General features: G+C 50.7%; 4 protein-coding genes across 12 annotated transcripts; 2 read left to right on the top strand and 2 right to left on the bottom strand.

Moving 5' to 3' along the window:
• The first annotated feature begins 2760 nt into the window (after positions 1-2760).
• On the top strand, positions 2761-9467 carry LOC111153719 (coiled-coil domain containing 84). Of its 3 annotated transcripts, XM_022512897.1 has the most exons (11): positions 2761-2923; positions 3066-3229; positions 3834-3932; positions 5942-6008; positions 6080-6142; positions 6470-6534; positions 6680-6785; positions 7792-7822; positions 8917-9006; positions 9090-9222; positions 9307-9467. In XM_022512897.1, the coding sequence occupies exons 1-11, from the start codon at positions 2804-2806 to the stop codon at positions 9404-9406; spliced, it is 1038 nt and encodes a 345-aa protein (XP_022368605.1). In that variant the 5' UTR covers positions 2761-2803; the 3' UTR covers positions 9407-9467. The 3 variants fall into 3 exon arrangements, with proteins under 3 accessions (XP_022368605.1, XP_022368604.1, XP_022368603.1); XM_022512896.1 differs by having other exon boundaries at positions 5942-5996; positions 9090-9467; XM_022512895.1 differs by having other exon boundaries at positions 9090-9467.
• LOC111153722 (ribosomal protein S25) lies at positions 9445-11448 on the bottom strand. The gene is made up of 5 exons (XM_022512904.1): positions 11349-11448; positions 11040-11135; positions 10313-10496; positions 9583-9682; positions 9445-9485 (listed from the first exon to the last, which is right to left on the bottom strand). The coding sequence occupies exons 1-4, from the start codon at positions 11349-11351 to the stop codon at positions 9588-9590; spliced, it is 378 nt and encodes a 125-aa protein (XP_022368612.1). The 5' UTR covers positions 11352-11448; the 3' UTR covers positions 9445-9485; positions 9583-9587.
• Positions 11449-11513: 65 nt separating this feature from the next.
• On the top strand, positions 11514-14620 carry LOC111153721 (trafficking protein particle complex 4). Of its 5 annotated transcripts, none has more exons than XM_022512901.1 (5): positions 11514-12019; positions 12193-12260; positions 13031-13079; positions 13679-13805; positions 14073-14620. In XM_022512901.1, the coding sequence occupies exons 1-5, from the start codon at positions 11845-11847 to the stop codon at positions 14149-14151; spliced, it is 498 nt and encodes a 165-aa protein (XP_022368609.1). In that variant the 5' UTR covers positions 11514-11844; the 3' UTR covers positions 14152-14620. The 5 variants fall into 5 exon arrangements, with proteins under 5 accessions (XP_022368609.1, XP_022368607.1, XP_022368611.1 ...); XM_022512899.1 differs by having other exon boundaries at positions 12193-12367; positions 12976-13077; positions 13791-13805; XM_022512900.1 differs by having other exon boundaries at positions 11623-12019; positions 12193-12238; positions 12976-13079.
• A 775-nt stretch (positions 14621-15395) lies between these two features.
• LOC111153933 (solute carrier family 37 member 4) lies at positions 15396-21783 on the bottom strand. 3 transcript variants are annotated; one of them, XM_022513260.1, is made up of 10 exons: positions 21736-21783; positions 20175-20517; positions 19154-19386; positions 18601-18844; positions 17930-18088; positions 17612-17697; positions 16987-17100; positions 16706-16771; positions 16230-16368; positions 15396-16097 (listed from the first exon to the last, which is right to left on the bottom strand). In XM_022513260.1, exons 2-10 carry the CDS (start codon positions 20320-20322, stop codon positions 15931-15933), a joined length of 1356 nt encoding a protein of 451 aa, XP_022368968.1. In that variant the 5' UTR covers positions 20323-20517; positions 21736-21783; the 3' UTR covers positions 15396-15930. The 3 variants fall into 3 exon arrangements, with proteins under 3 accessions (XP_022368968.1, XP_022368967.1, XP_022368969.1); XM_022513259.1 differs by lacking the exon at positions 21736-21783 and having other exon boundaries at positions 20175-21639; XM_022513261.1 differs by lacking the exons at positions 16706-16771; positions 21736-21783 and having other exon boundaries at positions 20175-21639.
• Between the last annotated feature and the right edge of the window lie 146 nt (positions 21784-21929).

Below are 21929 nucleotides of genomic sequence, written 5' to 3'. Positions count from 1 at the left end.
AGAACCTGAGTGAATGAGAGAGAGCATGAGCAGCAGAAAGAGTCAGTGGGAGAAGCAGACTCCCCACCTAGCAGGGAGGCTGATGTGGGGCTCGATCTCAGGACCCCCAGACCATGATCTGAGCGAAAGGCAGATGCCTAGCCCACTGAGCCACCCAGGTGCTCTAAATAAGATCTCTAAAAAAAAAAAAAAAAAAAAAAATCCTGCAGACAACTCTAGAAGACTTCACAAAAGGGGTGACATTTCATTTATTCAATAATACATTGATACAGGAGCCTGTGAATGATTGAGAGCTTACCATATGCCAGACAAAGCCACCAGCCACATGGAAATTCCATTCTCGTTTGTATTTCAGATCCTTTATCATAGAATTTATTAGGCAGGGCTGGAAGGAAGTAAATTTTAGGCAGAGGGAACCAAGGGCTGGAAGATGCTGAATTGCACAGTACTCCAGCATATTGTCTGGAGGAGGAGGTCGAGGAGGTCAGGGAAGTAATGGGAGATAAGACAAAAAGAATTTGGGAAACATACTGTAAAAGGCTTTGAAAGTCATCCTGGGAAATTTAAATTTTTTCCTGATGCTAATTTAGAGGCATTAAATTAATCCAGAAAGTCACTTGAAGACTTTCCTAAATCCAGAGTCTGAAGGATAAATGGAGCTGACTTAGACCACACATTTGGAAACCCGTTAGAAAAATTTTACGTGAATCCAAGCAAAAGAACAAGGGAATTGAAACAAGGTTTGCTCTAGGAGTATATCCAGTAATATATAATCCAGTAAGACAACTTGAACATGGTGGATATGGGGAGTGAGTGAAAGCCGGTATCAAAGATAACTCTCCCCAAAACTCCAGGATTTAGTTTGGTGGTGTTCCCTGGGAGGATGAAAATAGGGGATGTTCTCAGGTGGAAGATGTTGAATTCCATTTCACACAGTCAAGTTCAGTTGCAACTGAATGAGCACTCCATGGTGCAGAACTTTAGGGAAACAGTTTCAAAAGCAAAACTGCAGAGGGGTAATAAGGTAGTGGAAGTCGAAGCAGTGTAGTCTACACTAGGCACCTGGGAACAAATGAGGAAAACAGATGGCTGGGTTGATCTGCTTTTGGGGTTTGACGAAATGAGAGGTCTGGGACGGTCAAGGGAAGTAATAGATTGCCATGAGAGTGTGGTAGGAACGAACGGTCGTGGGATCCAGTGAGTAAAGTGAAGGCAAAGAGGACTTAAAACCTAGACCACTAATTATCAAATTTGATTAAGCATTAGAATCCCCTGAAGGACTCATTAAACTATAGATAGCTGGTCCCCACTCTAGAGTTTCTGATTCAGTAGATCTGTGGTGGGGCCCAAGAATTTGCACTTCTAACAAGCTCCCAGACGCTGATGTTGCTGACCTGGAGGCCACACTTTGAGAATCTAGAGCAAAGCAGCTGGTAGATGCTGAAAGTTTTCTGAGGGAATGAATAAGAGTACTCATCTTCAGGAATGGAGATCTTCCTGCAGTTGAAGAAAAGATGGAAACTAAGGCCACATGGGAGGATGGAAGATGGTGGTCAGAATACAACTTCAGAGTTTGAATTCAGAGGAGCAATTTTAAGGTCCAGGACTGACCCTTCCGGGGAAATGATGGGAGGTCAAGGCATTGAGCGCTGTGGGGTCTTTTAAATGAGTCACATCTGACAGAGGCCTGAGTCTACTGGGAAGCTCCAAGAGGAGGTCAAGATCTGAAGGGGGGTCTGGCTACTTTCTGGGCCTGAATTAGGTATAGTTGACTGTATATACGCCCACAGACATTGTAGCCCATCCAGGTTAATGCACCAGTACTGGTAACAAATCCAAGTGAAGTTCGGACTCTGTTAGCTCTGTCCTGCACCTCCTATCAGTAAGGTCTGGGCTGGGCCCCAGGCTTTTTTGGGGGTACTCTAGGGTAGAAATCATAGCCTGGAGATTTCAGCCCTGTAGGGAGCAATTTACTTTAAGCCCTAAGGCTTAGGGGAGCAGGACAGATGGAAGGCTGTTCATTCTAGGAAAAGTAACTTGTAAAGAATGAAAATTCCACTGAGTGAGCATGCTTACAGAATAAAAATGTCTATTAACCCTCAGCAATGACTCTGCACCCTTTTCATAGCTTCCCTTTTACAGTTTTATAGTAACAGCTGCTCAGAACACCCCCCCCCCCCCGGGGGGTATATGGCTGTGATTAGGTCTTAGATGAAGGCCGCCTCCAGCATGCTTCCTTACCACCATCTGGTACAGCAGAGCATGAAAGGTGCTGCCTCTGATGCTTCGCATCTGTGCAACCTTCCACACAGTTACTTTCTCCCCGTGCCTCAGTTTTCCCATCTGTAAAATGTCGGTAATAATAGTACGCCACGTGGGGCTATGGTGAGGATTAAGTGCCTCGTGAATGTAAAGCTCTGGCCACACAGTGAGCACCCTGTAATACTAGTTACAATGTGTTCCATTGTCTAATGCGGGTCCTTGTCAATGCCCCGACATGCGTGCGGTCTACGGTCCTGCAGTGGCACCTAACTGTCGCGCGCGCTCTTTCCCCGGCATCTGCACAACGGTGCCGCCACTTTTTCTGGGTGGATAGCATCTGGGAATATTGATGTCGGCTGGGTGCACCCGACCGCCGAGAGCCCGGGGCGGGACTCGCGCAGCCGCAGATGGGTCTGCAGTGGCGCCAGCCTGCCGCTGGGGGTCGCGGGGGAAGCGCTGGGTTCGCCCCGCCCCCGAGGGGTCAGGGGTCACCGAAGAGCGAAAGAGCTGCTACGCGTCGCAGATACCGGCTCTTGGTCCCATGGCGCCGGCGCAGCGTTGCCCCCTGTGCCGCCAAACCTTCTTCTGTGGTCGCGGACACGTCTACAGTCGCAAGCACCAGCGGACGCTGAAGGCAGCTTTGGAGCGGCTCCTGCCCCAGGTGCGGACGGGAGGCGGGAAGTGGCCGCGGACGGCCTGGGTTGGGGATGCGGGCAGTACAGGGAGGACGCTAGGAGATGGGACGTGGGGGTTCCACTGGGGTCCTGGTTGAGCTCTCCCGTCCTCTCCCCTCTCCGCCGCAGGTAGAGGCCGCCCGCAAGGCCGTCCGCGCCGCCCAGGTGGAGCGCTACGTGCCGGAGCACGAGCGGCGCTGCTGGTGCCTTTGCTGCGGCTGTGAGGTGCGGAAACACCTGAGCCACGGAAACCTGACCGTGCTGCACGGGGGTCTGCTGGAGCATTTGGCCAGGTGAGATCCGACCTGGGAGCCGCATCCAGCATATTCGCATCCTGGTGGGTCGGGGGGGTGTGGTTTGGGATGCATGAGAGGAGGAACGCTTTTGTGATTGGATTGGGGTGGGTCCAGTCAGCTTATAGCCTCGCATCTTTGACGCGTGGAGGGCTTATGGTTGCCATGGTCTTAGTGGTAGAGGGTTACCTCCCATCATCTCCTCCCAGATTCTCCTTCTTTCTTTCTTTTTTTTTTTTTTTTTTAAGGATTATATTTATTTGACAGAGAGAGAGACAGTGAGAGAGGGAACACAAGCAGGGGTAGTGGGAGAGGGAGAAGCAGGCTCCGTGCTGAGCAGGGAGCCGGAAGTGGGGCTGGATCCCAGGACCCCAGGATCATGACCTGAGCGGAAGGCAGACACACAATCGGCTGAGCCACCCAGGCGCGCCTCTCCCATTTTTATTGGAAGAGGGGAGACTGGACATCTGGAAGATGTAACAGTATTCTGTCATCCTTGCCCAGAGGCAGAAACCCAGATATCAGTGTGCATTACTTAATATAATGCCTAGATGTCTGAGTAATACTCTATAATCTGTCATTGAGATTATCCATTCATTCTCAGCCCAGAACACAAGAAAGCAACCAACAGATTCTGGTGGGAGAACAAGGCTGAGTTCCAAATGAAAGAGAAGTTTCTGATCTCCCCCCAGGACTATGCCAGGTAAGTCACTGATTATGAAAGGTGAAATAACAGAATGGGACTTCTCTGGGTCTGTGTCAGGTACTGGAGCTTTCTCTGTTAATTGGAAAGTTCTGCAGGGCCTTTGTAAGTATCTATTGTCTTCATAGCACTCATTCTAGTCACTATACTGGACACAAAATAAGTATGATAGAGTCCTTGAAAAGTTGATATTCTAGTTGGGGGATGGGGTTTACAATCCATTGAGCAAATAGAGAATAGTATATAATAAAAGTTCACTATAATGGATTATTTAAATGTGTGGTACAGAGAATATTAAGGTCCCTTAGGAATAGAAGAGGCTTTTTAATAGTGTGTGCAAGCAGCTGGTACTCACTCAGTGCCCACTTTGAATAGTTTTAGATTCTATTTTAACTGGCCCCTAAAGGACCCTGAGAAACTGGGGTGTAGTCAGCTGGCCAGCGTAGAGCAGGTGTGAGTGCTGCTTCAGGAAAAGGACACAGATGGCCTCGCACTACTTTTATTAGGACAATATTAAGATTATGGGGAATGGAACCCAAGGGGATCCCAGAACCAAAGTTACAGAAAAACTCATGACCTCTATTATTGTTTCCTATTCAGTGTGGAGAATAATGAAGGAATGGTGAGAAATGCCTAAATCCTACTACCTTGCCTTCAAATCTGTGGTTCAAACTGGGCAGGAGATGGAGAACTGAGGCCAAAAAGCACTAACTCCTTACACCCTGGCCCAGCTCCAAACGGTGTTTGGTGGGAATAAAGAATAGTTGAGCAGAAAAAGTTATAATTGAGAATTATGAAAATGGACTCCTTGATTTTTAAAAAAAATTTTTTTTAAGATTTTATTTATTTATTTGACAGAGAGATCACAAGTAGGCAGAGAGGCAGGCAGAGAAAGGGGGAAGCAGGCTCCCCACTAAGCAGAGAGCCCGATGCAGGGCTCGATCCCAGAACCCTGAGATCATGACCTGAGCCGAATGCAGAGGCTTTAACCCACTGAGCCACCCAGGTGCCCCTGGACTCTTTGAATTTTTTATTAGTTTTCATTTTTTGTTTTGTTTTTTTTTAAGATTTTGTTTATTTAGAGAAAGTATAAGAGCTAGCATGAGCAGGGGGAGTGGGAGAGGGAGAAGCAGACTCTCCTCAGCAAGGAGCCTGACACTGGGCTCGCTGGGATCATGACCTGAGCTGAAGGCAGATACTTAACCAGCTGAGCTACCCAGGCACCCCAGTTTTGACTTTTGAACTTTATACATTTAACGTGCACCCGCACAAGGCAAAGCCAAGTCTGACTGCTTTGACTGGTAAAGACACCACAAGCCACTTTTAGATTTAGACAGGTTATCACTTAAAGATCGAAGAAAATAAACCCGGAGTGCCAGCTTCCCAGGTCCTTGCCCACCCACCAAAAAGGGCCACTCTGAAACAAAAAGGGCTAGGTAACTATAGTGTGAGCTGTGGAACACTATTTATAAAAATAAATTACAAAATAAAATCAGGCCAGAAAGCAAATCCTAGAACTCATTGCAAACCAATGACAGATTATCATAATTATATATCAAATTTTTAACAGTTATAAAAGAGTCACAATTCAAGTAACTTCAACACAAAATTCTAACTGTATAGCCTTAGGATATTTACTAAGGACTGAAGAACAGGAGAAATCCTGAGCTTTGGTTAGTAGTTCTATTGTTGATAGTGATATTGGTAGTATTGGTACTTTTCTGATACCTTCCTGTGTATTGTAGGATAATAACAACTGTTAAGTCTCATGATGTTCTAAAGTCCCTTTTTGATTTCGCAAAAAGGAAATACGTGCTAGAAGAAAAGTGGAGCCAGTATGGCAAAATGTTTACAGTGAATCTGGGTGAAAGGTCCATGGGTGTTAATTGTTCTATTTTGTTTTTGTGATTTTGAAATTATCCAAAATTTGAAGAAAAAATGATCTACTGAGGATCTTTTTGTAACATGCAGAGACAGGTTCTTGGCTGACTTGCCCTTTTTCTTTTCAGATTCAAGAAATCCATGGTGAAAAGTCTGGATACCTATGAGGAAAAGGAGGATGAGGTGATCAAAGAAGTGAGTTAAAAGGCCACTGAAGGACACAGCCCCCTGGCCTTGTACCAAGCTAAGCAGCCTCTCCCCTACAGATGGCAGCTCAGATTCGTGAGGTGGAGCACAGCCGGCAGGAGCTGGTTCGGTCTGTCTTAGAGGTTGGTGTCCCTCGGAGGAGCCAGAGCAGTATCCAAATCCATCTGATCCCTGGTTCTCCCAGGTCCAGCATTTCACCTACCAGCTCTTCTAGAACTCACGGACTCCATACTTCATCTGTTCGGCTTGAATTCCCTTACCTGTCCGCCAGGGGGCAGGCCTTGTCAGTGGCAATGTGGGCTGAGCTGGGAGGGGAAAAAAGGAAGTTTGCAAAATGGGCAGTACCTTATGTCAGTATGCTAATTTGTTTCCTACTGGAGGGTGGGAGCATGGCCTAGGCAGACTCTTAAGCATCCAAGACACATTTATTTTTCCTGAATCAAACTCAGCCTCAGCCAGTGCCAGACCCAGAAGAAGGCTCTTCAGCACTTGGAAGCTGGAAAGGGACCAGCAGGTAAAATTGCTAAGGAATCTCGTTGAGTTTGGATTGTTAGAGCATTCTGTAACTTTTTGGTTGGAAAATGGCAAGAGTTCACCTCTGTTGTCCTCATGGCTCAAGGACCTCCTCTGCCAGCCTGGCTCCTGCTTGTCTTTTTCAGTCTAGTGGCCTCCGCCTCACAGCAGCCCTCCTACTTGGACCTGCCACCTGCCCCAGAGCTTGACTGGATGGAGACAGGACAACCTTTGACATTCATCGGCCATCAGGTACCGTGGATAAGTGAGTCAGGAAGGGCCAGTGCTCAGTTCCCAGGGCCTCCATCTCTCACGTTTTGCACCTATTCTGGCCGTCTGGGTCTTGTCTCTTGGCTGCACCGCTCCATGGTGTGTTGGGTTTTTTAGATTTTATTTGACAGAGACATAATGTGTTCTTGGACCTCCTTCCCCGCCGTCCAGTGAGCTCTTCCACACCTCTTGCCCCCACTGCCACTGAAGAGTGCCCACTCCTACAGGCATCCTCTGTAGAACCCCCCGTTTCTGCTCAATTTAGGACATTTGTAAACATTCCACAGGCACCTGAAGCTAACCCCTGCTGTCCCTAGATTACCAGAACTGTAGCCGAGTAATTTCCTCTTCTTTCATCTCCTACACCCTGTCGAGGAGGCGGCCTGTTTTACCTCCTGGCTAGATGTCCTGTGTTACACTTTTCTGCAAGTTTCTATGCCCCCTGTAATCCTGTTCTGAACACAGAAAGCCACTGCCTCCCCTCATGTCCTGTACACTCCAACCATACTGTGCATCTTGTGGTTTCTGCACGTGTCATTGCCCTTGCTTTAAATGATAGGCCTACCTTTCTTCAGCCTAGCTCAAAGGTCACCTTTTCATGGAAGGCTTCTGTGAACAGGTTGCCTGTTATAAATGTACATGGGACCATGTAAAAAGCTGAAAATGTCACCTGTGTAATTTATGCTTAAATCTCTCCCCCCACAACATATACTGTCCTGTGAGGAAAGAGTTTTGCTAATGTGCACCTAGTAGGCACTCTATTTTTAGACATCTTCACTACTAAGACCGTAAGTCTTTTGAGGGACAGGACTCTTTGTTATCTGTGCTTTTAAAATTTAACACCAACCAGGGGACAGAAGTAGCACTGTGGTGCTTCCACCCCCAACCACCCGCCTGCCTGCGGCTTTGTCCTTTTTCTAGTTGGGAATATATTGTCATCAGTTTCTTATCTGGGATTTCCCCCCCCCACCCCCATTTCCAACTACAGGATACACCAGGAATTGGTAACATCCACTCAGGTAAGGCCCAGAGCAGTGTTTCTCAGATGGTAAGAGGCAATTATTTTATTACCTTTTTAAAGTTAATTATCTTGGGGGCACCTGGGTGATGGTCAGTTCAGCATCTGACTCTTGGTTTCAGCTCAGGTCTGATCTCGGGGTCGTGAGATTGAGCTACACCTCAGGCTTCAGGCTCAGCACCAAGTCTGCTTAAGATTCTCTCCCTCTTCTCCCACCCCCCACCCCAGTGCTCACTCACTTATTGAAATCTTTTTTAAAGGTGGACACTGAACGGACTGTGCCCCCCAATTACTTTCTTAAAGAATAAGGTTGATTATGAAGTGCTATCTGATGAAGGACTTGAATCTTAAATATATGAAGAACTCTCTCAAAACTTAGTAAAATCATGTAGAAGATGGTTCATCAGAGTGGCTAAAATTAAAGACTGTGTATGTGAAGAAACATTCATAAACTGCTGGTGGGAATGTAAAATGGCACAACCAATTGGAGAAACAGTTCAGGGATTTAAGAAGTTAAACATACACCCACCATTATGATCCAGACATTGCAGGAGGAAAGCAAACATGTCTGCACAAAGGCTTGCACACCAGATGGTCACAGCTTTAGTTGCAATACCCCAACACTGAAGCTGAAAAGAATCCAAATGTGCCTCAATGAAGGAACAGAGCAGTGCCCAACAAAGAAGGTACTGTTGTTAAGTGCAGCATAGATGAATCTCAATTATTAGAAGCCAGATTGAAAAAAGGTACATAACTAGTAAATGCAAATTAGATTAACAGAAGCATATTCATAGTTTCCTGGGGTTGGGAAAAGGTACAGAGAGGAGTAGGAAGTCCTTTAAAGGGGCAGAACAATACATAGTGGTGATATTTAATATCTTGACTGTGATGGTTTCAAAGTTTTCAAATTGTGTATTTTCCATTGGGCAGTGGTAGGTCTGTTATGCCTCAACAAAGCTGTTAAATACCAGCCCATGGTCCAAAATTCCTGGGTTTTGCTTTTGAGCATTAGGTAAGAGTTTATAGCAAGGGCATGTTTCACAGTAGTCTGAAACTTAAGACTGCCTTCATTCCTGCTTAATGGGCCTTTTCCAGGTGCTACACCTCCTTGGATGGTCCAGGATGGAGAATACAGCTCTGTAAACCAACAAATAGGACCATCCTATGAAGAATTCCTTAAAGAAAGTAAGTTAACAAATTCAAGAATGGGCTGTCTAAATTTTCCTACTCAAAGCAAAACCGTTTAAAAGCTGTTGACTTCTTTGTAGAGGAAAAACAGAAATTGAAGAAACTCCCCCCAGACAGAGTTGGGGCCAACTTTGATCATAGCTCCAGCACCAGTATAGGCTGGCTGCCCTCTTTCGGCCGGGTCTGGAATAATGGACGCCGCTGGCAATCCAGGTGTGGATCCACTGCCAGGACCCCAACCCACTATCCCTTTGGAGATGTCAGCCTTTATCCCGCTAACCTTTCATTTCCTTTCAGACATCAGTTCAAAACAGAAGCTGCAGCAAGGAACAAACAGTCACATAAAAAAAGCCAATCGTTTCCGGATACTTTTTCAAGTCAACAAACCCATACCTAAATCCTTTTCTTAGGAAAGAGACATACCCACTTATTTGATTTAATAAAGTTTTATTTTCCAAAATGTACAGTTGGTGGATCTGTAAAAAATAAAAATAAAAGAATCAGAACTCTAGAGCCTAATACAAAAGTGGGATGTATACACTTTCTACACCACAAGCCCGCATTCGTTCTTACCTTGTTCATGCATCTTCACCAGCAGCTGGGGCATCTCCACCCTTGGTATTTCTGGTGTAAATTACTTGAGCTCTGTGCTTTGAAACCAGTTTAATAAGTCCTAGAGAGAAAAAAATAAGAGTAGGGTTTTTATGCGGTACTAGGAAATATTTAACACACTAAAAATACTGAATTTGAGCATTAGAATTTAATAACAAAGGCAAACATCCCTCATGTCTTGGTGATGATCTAATTTTATTTTTTCTTCCTAAATGAAGGGCCAATTACCTGCTATTGGGATGCTTACCCTCATAGCGCTTTAACTTAAAAATTACTGTTTCCACATTAGACACTACAGATGCTTAAAACATTTACATTCATTTACATTAATATGAAATCATGGTAATTAAATCACCACTAAATTTTAAGAATACTTAAGTAAAAAATACTTTCCTACCAAAACTTTTACTATTTTCACAACCATATTTCAATATTGGGTTTCTTATGTAACTCTTTAAATAAAATGAATTTATTTGAAAACAAGGGATCCTGAAGCTCCACCAACAGGACATAGGGGTCCACGGGACAAAAGCAACCATGAACCCTGCTCTGGGGTCTACACAAGGGGGTAACTAATGTTAGAATATTATGGCTAGTGGTCAGCCTGTGCCTACTTTACAAAATTCCAGTAAAAACATTTAAGATGGCTAATACAGGCAGGCCAATTTAACGTGTAAAAGCACCCTCTCACCTTTACTAAGGAGCTCCTGAAGGGCTGCCCTGGCCAGGGAACCTCGAATCTTCAGTCTCTCAGAGACAACAGCTGGAGTTATAAGCTTATAGTTAGGAACTTCTTTACAGAGTTTGTCGTATGTCGCTTTGTCAAACAAGACCAAATTATTCAGCTTGTCCCGAACTTTGCCTTTGGACCACTTCTGCTCACCAAAAGAGAAAGAAAATCAGTGCTTCTAAAGAAATCATCCCCCCGGAACAACAACCGGTGTCAGAGAACTCTTCCACTGCCCTCCTGCTATACTGCAAGGATGGCTGTTCCTTGGCCTATACAAACCTACGAAATTCAGATTTTACATAAGTTCTACACACTAAGACTCAAATAATTGAAACCAGGACACAAAACAAAAGGAACCCTAGCTGCCACTAACAGTACCAAAGATGCGTTAGGCTGGGGGAAAAAATAAAAATGCGACTTTCGGATACAGGCTGAACCCCACGATACCAATTAAAAATATAATGGACTAGGCCTCAGAATACACACTGCTAACTTCTAAGTAGCGTGTACCACCCTATTCTTCCAAAACAACAGAACGGTGACGAGGAGTACAAGTTCTAATAGTCGGACTCTAGACCGCGCAACCTTAAAAGCCATTTGTCCTACACGTCACTTATTACCAAGACACATGGGTCCGGCGTCTCCGATAACCCCCACTCCTGGGTGGTGGGGGGGAGCTCACGCCTACCTTCTTTTTGGCCTTGCCCCCAGATTTGTTCACTGGGTCTTTGTCTTTTTTGGCCGATTTTCCGGCATCCTTCTTCTTCTTGTCATCCTTGGGCGGCTGCAGAGAAAAAAGGGGGAATGCAGGCAGGTCACGAGGCAGCCCCGCACCGTCCTAACCCCACTACCGGAGCACATGGGTGAAGCAATCCCCCCACCCACCTTGAAAAAGCGGCCCGGCGGGTCTGAGGCCCTCCGTCCGGTGTCGCCCCAACTGCGCCCCAGCACCGCCCGGCTCTCAGAACAGCCCGGCCCCCCATTCCCGAGAGCTCACCATAGCGAAGCTGAAAGAGGAACGTCCACCCCTGCAGCCTCACTAAGATGTCGGACAAAAAGGAAGCGCCTCTCCCAACCGGCCCAGAAACCTCCATCCGCAACGAGCGCTTCCGGGGCAAGGGGCGGAGCCCGCAGAGAAAGGCCGGAACTCCGGCCCCCTCGTGCAGCGGGGAGGGGGCCGCAGCGAGGGGACGGTTGTTCCCGAGGGTCGCATCCTGAGAGCTGCCCGCGGCTTACTGGGTTTTGCCGTTAGTTGTGAGGCAGCCACACTTTGCTTCCCCTGGCTCTGGAAACGAGTAAAGAGAGACAGAAAACAATCTGCCGGAACCCGAAGGGACCCCCGGCGACCCCGCTAAGCGTGGTGCTTCAAGTGCGCAGGCGCCGGCGCGCGCGGGTCAGGGAGCAGTGGGCGGCGGCGGGTCCCGAGGCTGCGGTTCCGGGGCGGGGCCGTCAGGAACAGGCCGAATAGGCGTCTCCGGGCCGCGGCGGCAGCAATGGCGATTTTTAGCGTGTATGTGGTGAACAAAGCTGGCGGCCTGATCTACCAGTTGGACAGCTACGCGCCACGGGCCGAGGCTGAGAAAACTTTCAGTTACCCCCTTGATCTGCTGCTGAAGCTGCATGACGAGCGTGTGCTGGTTGCCTTTGGCCAGCGCGACGGCATCCGGGGTGGGCTAGGCTTGCGTCCGATGGGCGGGCCGGGTGCTGCAGAGTGGGCTGGTGTCTCTGCGGGGCGGGGGAAGGGCGCGGAGGGAGAGGGGACGGGGTGAGGCCGGGTCGCCAGTCCCTTTGGTGGAATCCCCGCGCTGGGGCTTCGTTGACCCTTAGCCTCACCTCTGCAGTGGGCCACGCAGTGCTGGCCATCAATGGCGTGGACGTGAATGGCAAGTACACGGCCGATGGGAAAGAGGTGCTGGAGTACTTGGGCAACCCTGCCAATTACCCGGTGTCCATTCGATTCGGCCGACCGCGCCTCACCTCCAATGAGAAGCTCATGCTGGCCTCCATGTTCCACTCGTAAGTCCCCCAGCCCTTCCTAGGCCCTGTGGTCCTGCCCTTGGCCCTTAGGCCGGCTGGATTAGTGTGGTTCTGCGGGAAGTCTCCTGAGCGGCCGTGCTTACCTTTCTAAGCCTCCTTTTAAATCGTCAGTTCTTGTGTTGTGAAAGAAAAAGAACTAATCCAGGATGACTAGGTTTTAGGTAATACCGGCAGTGGTGTGACCTTGCACAAGTCCACTTCTCTTCCTTCAGCTTTAGTTTCTAAAGTCAGGTAACTGAATTAAATTATCGTTAAGACCTTTTTCTCATTGTCGACGATCGTAGATGTGCTGGGTAATCATAGCCATGGGGTAAGTAACCATGACACATATGCCCAGTGGTAATTTTACCCTCAGTTTTCAATGTAAAATGTTTTACACCAAAGTATGAGTGTAAAAAACATGCAGAGCTCAAGTGAATTTTAAAGGAATTTTGGTGCTGCTGCTAGGCGGTTGACACTGCCTCTTCTGACTTCTCAGTGTAATGTGAACTCCTCAGCAGATAGGGTCACTTCAGGGGACAAGTTTGAGAAGCATCCCTCCCTCATAGGGCCGGCTGCATTCCCAAGCTTACCTCTTTTGCAAATAGGCTGTTTGCAATCGGTTCCCAGCTGTCTCCAGAACAGGGCAGCTCAGGCATTGAGATGTTGGAGACCGACACCTTCAAGCTGCATTGCTTCCAGACACTGACAGGTAGGCATCTCCAGATAGACCAGAGGGATGGGGGAAGGGACTGACCAAAGAAACTTTGGTAAGCAAGGGGGTGGTGGTTAACTTTTCCTGGGACAATTGCACAGACACATACGTCTATTTGTTTTGTGAATCCAAAGCCAATATTTAATCTGATGCCGATTTTGTCAACTCCACCCAGAATGCTCAGCCGTGGTTATCCTGTGTGCAGATAAAACTCACCATAATGGTATCTCGTGTTGCACACGTTTCGGAAGGTGTATTTTAAAATGAAACTTGAATGCCAAATGGAAATGACCTTTGGATCATGTCATTGCCTCACACCCTTAATGGGGATAATTGAAAACTGCCCGAGTCTGTCCCCTGCCTGGCACTTGCTGCTGAGGGACCACAAGACTAGGAATTAAGTGACAGAGCTAGAGGTCAAAACGTGATCTCAGTGTGACTTCCCTGTTCTGGTCTTATAGATTCACAGTCTTGCCTTTCCTGCTTTATGGAGCAATAAGGATAAAAATTAAAATGGGCTTATGAAAATGCCGTCTGCACACAGGATATTTGCTGCATTCTCTACCCTTCCGTAACCATTATTGGTCCTTCTCCAGGGATCAAGTTTGTGGTACTGGCAGATCCTAGGCAAGCTGGAATAGATTCTCTTCTCCGAAAGATTTATGAGATCTACTCAGACTTTGCTCTCAAGAATCCATTCTACTCCCTGGAAATGCCCATCAGGTAGGCGGTCACCCTCCCCAGATACTGGTCGAAGAGTCCTTGCCCCTCCCTTTGTGCTCTTCCCCAGGTCATTTTTCAAAAGGATAAGAAGAGTTACTTTTAAATAAAACAAAAACAGACTAGTCTTTTTTTCCTATTTTGAGAAACCAAAGACTTTTCTTGCCATTCATGTCCTTCTTCAAGCAAGAGTACTTTGGCACCCAAAGTGGGAGGAGAGTCTGAGACCTCACACTTTGTCATCATTTGTGCTTCTTGGGTCTGGCCTAGGTGTGAGCTGTTTGACCAGAACCTGAAGTTAGCCCTGGAGGTGGCAGAGAAGGCTGGAACATTTGGACCTGGGTCATAGGCTGAGCCTGCAACGGATCCCCCAAATTTTGAGAGATCCTATAGCAGAGATCCTGCTGTATCCACTCCAGTGGAGATTCCCACAGCCTCGTTAGTGCTCTTGAAGACGGGAGGGTGCTGAGCCTGATGACATGTACTGATCCCTGAGCCTTAATGCCATGCTCTCTGCCGTCCTATATCTATCAGGAGCCTGATTCCCAACTCTGTACAGGGTTATTTATGGAGGGAGTAGGCCCATAAATGCTCATTAAACATTCATTTGATCTGTTCGCTATTCTAATTGATGGTTTGCGGGGGAAAGGCTCTGGTGGGGAGATGGGAATGATAAGGAAATTCTAGGAAGATGAGCTATGGTCTGGTAGAAAACAAGTAATTGTTCGCTTGGTTTGTTTTGTTTTTTTATATTTTAGGCACAAGTGACAAATGTATTTCTTTTTATCGTTATTAAAGTTGACAAGTGACAAATGTATTTCTTTCTATTGTTATTAAGGTTTTCCCCAGTGTAGTTCAGTAAATGAAGCATTTAATTTTATTTTATTCCACTGTTGGTCATAGTTTGAGCCCTACACACTCCCTCCCCTTTCATCTCAAAGGGGCCTCCTTTGTATGTAGCCACACACACATCCCTAGTAAAAGGTCAGGCTGGATCTGCTCCCAAATCTTCTTAGGATTCAGCTCCTTGTCAGGCTCTCCAGGAAAAGCACCAAAAACTGAGCACAGGGCTTTGAGTCAGGAGCCTTGGGTCTAGTTCCAGCATCGCTGACGTCTAGGGTGGCGGCAGCAGTAGTGGTCACAGTGGGGTATTATCAGGTGTTTACACCAGGCTTTACTGCTTTTACCCTAATCTCAGGGTGTATTCTATTACGGACAACAGATTTAGTAAGGTACAGACTCTCCGCCTCAGAGTCTCAAAGCTAGTTACTAAGCATCTGAGTTTGAACGCAGGCTTTCTGACTACACCATCCGTGAGCCACTGTTAATATTGCCTTCCTCCATTCAATGGTTTCACCAGCCTGAAACCCAGAAGCTTCATCTGTAAAATGATCATTGAATTAGTGAAGCTGAAAGCAGAGGACCCGTAAGCTTAAAGAAGTCCCTGTCAGGTTGCCCATTCCAAGGAGATGAAGTCTGCCCCTTTTGGGGTGGAAAGAGCAGGTACCAAGAGAATATTTCCCAAAGAAAGTGGTCTCTGGCTTGTAGTACCCTTTTGAAAAGAATGACTCAGTGATAGTGTTTAGTATCAAATCTAGTTTTAATCTGTGTCAAGTTCCCCTCCCTCCCAGCCCTGCCTGCCATCTTCGAAGGGTGTCCGTGAGCGTGATGGGCCTCCTCCTCCCCAGGAATCGGAGGTACTGGCAATAGCAGTTGGCTGGTGCAAAGTGGCCTTAGGGCAGAAATCACGGGCTACTGGTGCCCTGCAGCTGCAGGAGGAGCCTCACCTCTCCTGGGGACAGCGTGGGAGGGCCCAGGAGGGGAAGAAGGGTCTAGGGGACTCCCTGACAGCAGGGGTTTCCTGTTTGAAGGCAGAAAATAGGAGCTAATGGAGTCTGAGAAAAAAAAGTTGCCTTTTAAATAGAACAGAGGATGGGGAGCTGGGACCTCATTAGCCACTGATAACTTCCAGCGCCACCTGGGAGAGAGAAAAGGCGCACAAGAGGAAATCAAAGGTTCAGTGCTAGTCGGAGCAGCCCCCCTTTCTCTCTCTGCCCCCCTCCACCCCCCAGCCCCGTGCAGGGGAAGACCACAGGTGGGAGAGGACACACTGGAGCCTGTACACTCTTCACTCAGCCTTCTTGGGCACATGGCCCATCTTGGTGCGGATGTTTCGTAGGAGAAAGAAGGCAGCTGTGCTGGCTACACAGATCACTTCAGCCACCCAGAAGGCTGTGCTCCAGCTGTAGTGCTTGGCAATGGTGCTGAAGGGCAGCCCAGCCAGAAAGCCGCCCACTGCAGAGGAGGGGGGTAAGAGCCTGGGTCACTTGTGAGGCTAGAGTCAGTGGCGCTGGCCCCAGCCTCCAGCTAGCCTATGCACAAGGCAACAGCGGGGATCAGGTGGACGCTCTGGAGAGCACCGCTTACCATTGGCCATGAGTCCCACAATGGCATGGGAGGTGCCGCACAAGTTGGGAGGGGCGCTCTCGTTGGCTATAACTCCGAACAAGGCAATGGGACCGTAAGAACAGAAACCAAACACAGCTCCCAGCACCAGGATCCAGAGCTGCAAGGACAATGCAGGGTGGCATTTAGAGTCTGAGAAGCCCTACCTACCTACCCCTGCCAGGGGAGAGAAAGATGCTTGGCCCCAGGAACACATGATTGCAGTAAGGAGGTAGTGAGTGGCCTCCCTCTCCCCATTTCCCGATACAACTGACAGGGCCAAGCTAGAGGTGTGGAGCCATGCTGAGTCCACCTGAGGGCCTGAGTGGGTAGGTGAAGGGGACGCAGAAGCCATCCCTCCCAGTTAGATGCTGTCTCTTAGAACTGATGCTAGCAGCAAGGCAGACAGGGTAGGACAAGGGGAAGACAGACTAGGAGGAAAGCCACAGATAAGGCACCTCATGCTCCGTAAAGCCTGTGAGCTCAGCGAGAGGGTGAAGAGCTGGAGTCCAGAAAGCAACATCCTAGAGGAGCACAGGGAAGAGAAGAAAACCAGGCCCCAAGTCCAGAAGGAGCGCCAGAGTACAGAGGGCACAAGGTAAACCAGAACTGGAAAGGGAAATCTGAGAGGCAGAGAAAGGCCTGGGCCAGGGTAGAGTCAGGGACAGGGAACCTGACAGTCAGTGGCCCTTGCTCTCTCATCCTTGTGCCAGTGGCAGGCCAGGCACTCCTCATTTACCTTGGGGGAGTCACTGGTCACAGTTACCCGGAAGAGGTACATGGACACGGTCATGCCAGCCATCATGAACAGCAACAGGCCGTGGCGAGGGTTCCCGTAGATGGACAGCCCTGCCTGTGGATACAGGCCCAGCAGTGTCACGCCCCAGAAGCAGCAGGCAACATCCGCCCCTGGACTCTGACACGGCAGGGCTTCTGCTGACAGGTTTTTGGCAATCCCACCACGGTTCTTGGCCCCGGGGCAGCTCTGGGAGGCCCTGGGACCTGCTCATTATATCCCGAGGCCAAACTCCACCACATCCCCTCCTCCACCTTGGGGACACGTGCTAGCAAGCTGCACCTAGTCTCTCCTCAACCCCAGCTTCCCTCGGCCTGTAGAGAACCCCGCTGCTAAGCTGAGAGAAATTCTGGCTCTCCTTGATATCCGTTAGAACCCTTTCCCCAAGAGCCTTACTTTGCCACCCCATCCTCAGCAGGTAAGAGTTGCGTGGAATCATTCCAGCTTCCCCCAACCCATATGCCAGCCTGCCCGTGCCCCAGGGCTCCCGCCTCTCTGGTGCCTGTCCCAGTCATGCTGGGAAGGTTTAAAGGGACCCTCCTCTTTCCTGTCCCCTCTGCCCACTCACCTTTGCCATGGCCCGGTCGGACAGGTAGCCAGCTGCGATGCTGCCCACAAGGCCCCCAACCTCCAGGGCACTCATGTAGGAGCTACCTGGAGTAAGGAGTTGTGGTGGGAAGAGGGAAAGGAGGAGTGGAAGGGGGTTAAACACACTGGGGTTGTCCGAATGGCTGGAACCCAGAGAGGTACGGGTCCCCAAGGGTGACTGGCCGCAACTCTCTGGGTGGTGCCTGGCCTCGGATAAAGAGAAGTTGGGCCTGAGTTTCCCATCCCCTTCATTGATTCCTGCTCCCTAGGCCCACCCCTGCTCCAACACTCATCTTACCCACGAGGACTGACTGTCCTTTCTCCTGGATAAGGAAGAATTGGCCCCAGTCAGTGCAGCAGGTCTTTACTCCAAATACCACAAGGTAGCCAGTGGAGAGCACCCAGAGGTAGGGGGACAGCAGCAGGTCCTGTAAGGTGCTCTCCTCCTTCAAGGAGCCTGGGGGCAGGAGGAGGCCAGGCCTCAGGCTCTGTTCTTGCTGCTCTGCCCTGACCGAGCCCCCACCACTCATTAACTAGCCACAGGGCCAGAGTCTATCCCCATAGCCAGGCATCAGCAGGAGGGCACCCCTTTGCCCACTGCTCTGCCCTCTCCCCTCCACTGCAAGCCTCAGCAAATGAGAGAGAAACTGAGGACCAAGGCACATGGCGGAAGGCATCTGAGCCACTTAAGCTTGGGATGCTGTCCAGGACAGGGGAGTCTGGCTCTGCTGTGAGGACGGACCAGGATATAACATGAGTCACAGCATTTGTTGGATCTGCCACTTGTCTGGTACTTAAGTGTCTCTTGGAACGAAGTTTTATTTACTCCCCACCAACTCGCCATCACCATCCCTCCCCCTGCCACCATTGGCTAGCCCGGGGCCAGGCATACAGCCAGTCCTCAATGAAAGTCTGCCAAATAAGTGATGAATGAAGGTGCCCCAATCACCAGCTTGGGTGGGTGCTCACCCTTCTTGCCCTTGGAGGGGGTGGGGTCCAAGTTTCGGAGTCCGACGTCGGCAGGTTCATTGTGGATGAGCAGGAGGCAGAGGAAGGAGACCACCACACAGAGGGCCCCCGACAGGGCCAGCGTGCTGCGCCAGCTATAGCTCTGGGCGAGGACAGTGGCCAGGATAGGGCCCAGCCCTCCAGCCAGGTTCATGCTGGCAGACAGGATGGCCCACCAAGTGCCAAATTGAGATGGCTCGAACCACTGTGGGATAGAGGGGACGGAGGAGGTGCCCCCATTCAACACGCTGAAGGTGCAGGTCAGGTGGGGCAGACCTAGGAGCTCACGTTACAGGGATGAGGAAGAAGGCGCTTCTACTTGGCAGGGCCAATTCCCTCATCTGCCACCCGATCCCACCATGTTTAGCTCCTAAAATATCTTAACAAGCAATAGGAGCTGGACTGGAACTCCCAGGGAAACTGCTGCCCTGGGATGAGGGTGCCGATGCTCCCACATGCTCCTTAGGCATCCCCTGTGCCAGTCTAAAGAAGCTCCCTGGAAGCAAGCACGCACCTTCCGCAGGATCTTCCCACACGGAGGCCAGCCCAGCCCCTGTGCCAGGCCATTGAGGAACCACAGAGCAGCAAAGACAGGTACCATGGAGCTCCAGGAAAATGCTATATTGACCAAGCCCACCAGGAGCAGCCCCGAAGAGAAGAGCCAGCGAGCACTCATCTGGTCAGACAGGACCCCGCTCACAAACTTGCTGACGGCATAGGCTGCCGCCTGGCTGCTAGTGATGAGTCCTGCAGGGGTGAGAGCGGGACGTGGGACGCCTGGGGAGTTAGAGGCCGGGGCAGAGGCAGAGGAGGGCTGGAGGAAGGCATGGGGTCAAGTGTGGCGAGGTGCCAGGCAGGGTGAGACAGGTCCCCTCCCAGACGGCTTGGAAAAACCTGTGCTGGGTTCCCGGGGCCCCGCTCCTCGCCACCAGCGCTAGCCCCAGGCTGACCCATGACTTTGCAGCCTCCTGTAGAGTTCCAGCTGCAGCTGTCAGGAGGCAAGAAGGGAGAAGCGGGCAGCCCCCCTCCCTGGGATTTACAAAGGCCTGATGACATTTCCCCCTCACACTGGCTCCAACCCAGGGCTTCTGGAAGTTCTGTTGCCCCACCTCAGGAGCTTAGAAGTGGAGTCAAGGACCTTCCTTCTCCCGAAACGTCACCTGGTGGGCCATGTGAAGTCATTTTGCCAACTCCCCAGTTCCCGTTGCTCACAACGTCAATGGCCAGCAGGCACCCCGCGGTCTTAGCATGACCGCATGCAGTGTGGAAACTGCACAGGGTGACCCTCAACACACTCAGAATAACACATGTCTCTGGGGGCACTCGTGGGCCACAGGCACATAAGGACACATCAGATGAGCAGCACTCCTCAGGCACGCGGAGAGCACATGCCTAGTTCCTCGCCCAAACCCAGGTACATGGTCAGAGTCCCCTCAGTCGGCACCTGCAGGCTGCCCCCCGACGGCCACAAACACCCAATTTGTCCTACTAGTGCTGGGTCCCAGGGCCCACCCCCTTGCCCCACCAGGGCTCACCCAAGTCATCCTTGTCCAGAGGGATCTCCTCCACCAATGATGGCATGACAAAGGAGAAGGTCTTGCGGTTGAAGTAGTACAGGCTGTAGCCTCCGAACATGGCTGAGAAGATCACAGTGCGGTAATAGCCGTAGCCTTGGGCCGCCATGGTGGAAGGGAGCAGGCCCCACTGCCCGGGGCCCGAAGCCTCTGACCACAGCTCCTGCCGGTGGCTCTCTCGGTGCCCAGATCTGCTGAGTTAGGCTTTTTCTGCTCCCTCCTCCACCCAGCCTCCCAGGCTCCCTTTATAGCCACCTTCTGGACAATCATTAAGCCTGGGGTGGCTTGTAGGGAACCCAGTGTCCTGAGGGTGACAAGAAAACAGCAGATTACTGACGGGGAAGAGGTGGGGGCTGGAGGGGGTCGTGGAGGGAGGCGCTGCCAGCGAGCCAGCACCAGCCAGCATGCTGTGTCCCCAGAACTTCTGCGTTCCTCTGCTTTTCCTTGTCTGCCCGCCTGTGAAACCAGCTGTGATTAAAGGCTCAACCTAATTACTTTTGTCTGCAGGAGCCCAGGGGAGGCAGGGGTGGGATAAGCAGAGATGCCCTAGCTAGCCCTGCTCCCTCAGTCACCTACCTTCTCATTCATCCAACCAAGAAGTTAAGGGAGGGCTTACTGGTTGCCTAGCACCGCACTAGGTGCCAGGGTAGTTTCCACACACACACTTAATGAGACACAAACCCCCAACAACCCGACTCCCAAGTCTTCCTAGCACTGACTCAAGTGACTCCCTGGGCTCAGCACACATTCATATTCAGGTGTAACTGTTTATGGATAGTTGCAGACCTGTAAGCAAGAGAAACTTCCCTTTGCAGGCCCTGTGTTGCATAGAAAGCTGCCCTGAAGGCTGCGGTCGTGGCGGGGCCACTCAGCGGTTTCTGGTCCCTTTACCCTGGAACGTCAGGATGGGGTGCCCTCCGACCGGCTGGGGACTGCAGGGTCCGTGACAGCACGGCCCATGGACGGGAAGGTGCACCCCGCGGACTTCAGGCGGCAGCCGCGAGCCAGCCCGCTTTGCAGGGCCCCGTCAACACGCCCCCGGCTTCTCCGCTCAGTTGGGAAAGCAATAGGAGCAGAAGGCGTAGGCGCGAGCGAGGCAGGCGACCGCACGTAGTCTCCCGGAGGCTCCTCGCTTCGGGCTCCGAGTGGCTCAGCCCGGCAGGATGGGGCCAGGCGCAGGCTCTCGGCACCTGCCCAGCCCCGTGTCCTCAAGCTACCCGGGACACCCGACTCGGGCTGGAAGCCCACGGGCCCGGGTGCGGGAGCTGGAGAGGTGCGGAGACACCGGAATGGTGCGACGAAAAGAAGCAGGTGCGTGCTGGTCACGGGCAGCGCCCCCGGAAGCCCCCAGACCCAGGAACTAACCCCCGCCCGGGAAGGGGCAGCTGCAGGAACAGCTCCGGTTCGTATCGGAAGTTAGGGCAACCTTTGCTGGGGCTCTAACAAAGGAGCCCAAAGACCCGAGACTCCCCCTCCAGCCCCGCCTTCACGCGGCGCCCCTCCCCCGCATTCAGCCCGCTACCTGGACGCGGGCGGGAGCCGGAGTAGGGTAGAGCGGGGCAGCAGGGCCCGCGGGCGCATGCGCGTACGCTGGGGGCGGGCCCTCCGCCGGCGCCTTGCTGGCTGAGAGCCAAGTCCACCCTTCAGCGTTTAGTCCTACTCTTGCGGGAGGTATAGGTCCTTGGGCGAGGATAGCGCCCCTTAGGGGCTGGATTC

Source organism: Enhydra lutris, unplaced genomic scaffold, assembly GCF_002288905.1.
Source record: "Enhydra lutris kenyoni isolate GAN:26980312 unplaced genomic scaffold, ASM228890v2 scaffoldscaffold34, whole genome shotgun sequence".
In the NCBI taxonomy this organism is placed as follows: domain Eukaryota; kingdom Metazoa; phylum Chordata; class Mammalia; order Carnivora; family Mustelidae; genus Enhydra; species Enhydra lutris.
This window is presented reverse-complemented; position numbering and strand designations above follow the sequence as displayed.

What these genes read in the sequence shown, in the direction of transcription:
- LOC111153719 (XM_022512895.1), top strand. Translation starts at nt 2,804, where the DNA reads ATGGCGCCGGCGCAGCGTTGCCCCCTGTGCCGCCAAACCTTCTTCTGT. An exon ending in CTGCTGGAGCATTTGGCCAG is followed by an intron (nt 3,230 to 3,833) that starts GTGAGATCCGAC and finishes ATTCATTCTCAG; the next exon opens with CCCAGAACACAAGAAAGCAA. An exon ending in TCCCCCCAGGACTATGCCAG is followed by an intron (nt 3,933 to 5,941) that starts GTAAGTCACTGA and finishes TTTTCTTTTCAG; the next exon opens with ATTCAAGAAATCCATGGTGA.
- LOC111153722 (XM_022512904.1), bottom strand. An exon ending in GGGGCAAGGCCAAAAAGAAG is followed by an intron (nt 10,497 to 11,039) that starts GTAGGCGTGAGC and finishes TTTGGTGAGCAG; the next exon opens with AAGTGGTCCAAAGGCAAAGT. An exon ending in TCAGGAGCTCCTTAGTAAAG is followed by an intron (nt 9,683 to 10,312) that starts GTGAGAGGGTGC and finishes TTTTCTCTCTAG; the next exon opens with GACTTATTAAACTGGTTTCA.
- LOC111153933 (XM_022513260.1), bottom strand. Translation starts at nt 20,322, where the DNA reads ATGGCGGCCCAAGGCTACGGCTATTACCGCACTGTGATCTTCTCAGCC. An exon ending in CCGACCGGGCCATGGCAAAG is followed by an intron (nt 17,101 to 17,611) that starts GTGAGTGGGCAG and finishes CTGTATCCACAG; the next exon opens with GCAGGGCTGTCCATCTACGG. An exon ending in TGACCAGTGACTCCCCCAAG is followed by an intron (nt 16,772 to 16,986) that starts GTAAATGAGGAG and finishes GTGCTCCTCTAG; the next exon opens with GATGTTGCTTTCTGGACTCC.
- LOC111153721 (XM_022512898.1), top strand. Translation starts at nt 11,845, where the DNA reads ATGGCGATTTTTAGCGTGTATGTGGTGAACAAAGCTGGCGGCCTGATC. An exon ending in CCAGCGCGACGGCATCCGGG is followed by an intron (nt 12,020 to 12,192) that starts GTGGGCTAGGCT and finishes TCACCTCTGCAG; the next exon opens with TGGGCCACGCAGTGCTGGCC. An exon ending in CTGGCCTCCATGTTCCACTC is followed by an intron (nt 12,368 to 12,975) that starts GTAAGTCCCCCA and finishes TTTTGCAAATAG; the next exon opens with GCTGTTTGCAATCGGTTCCC.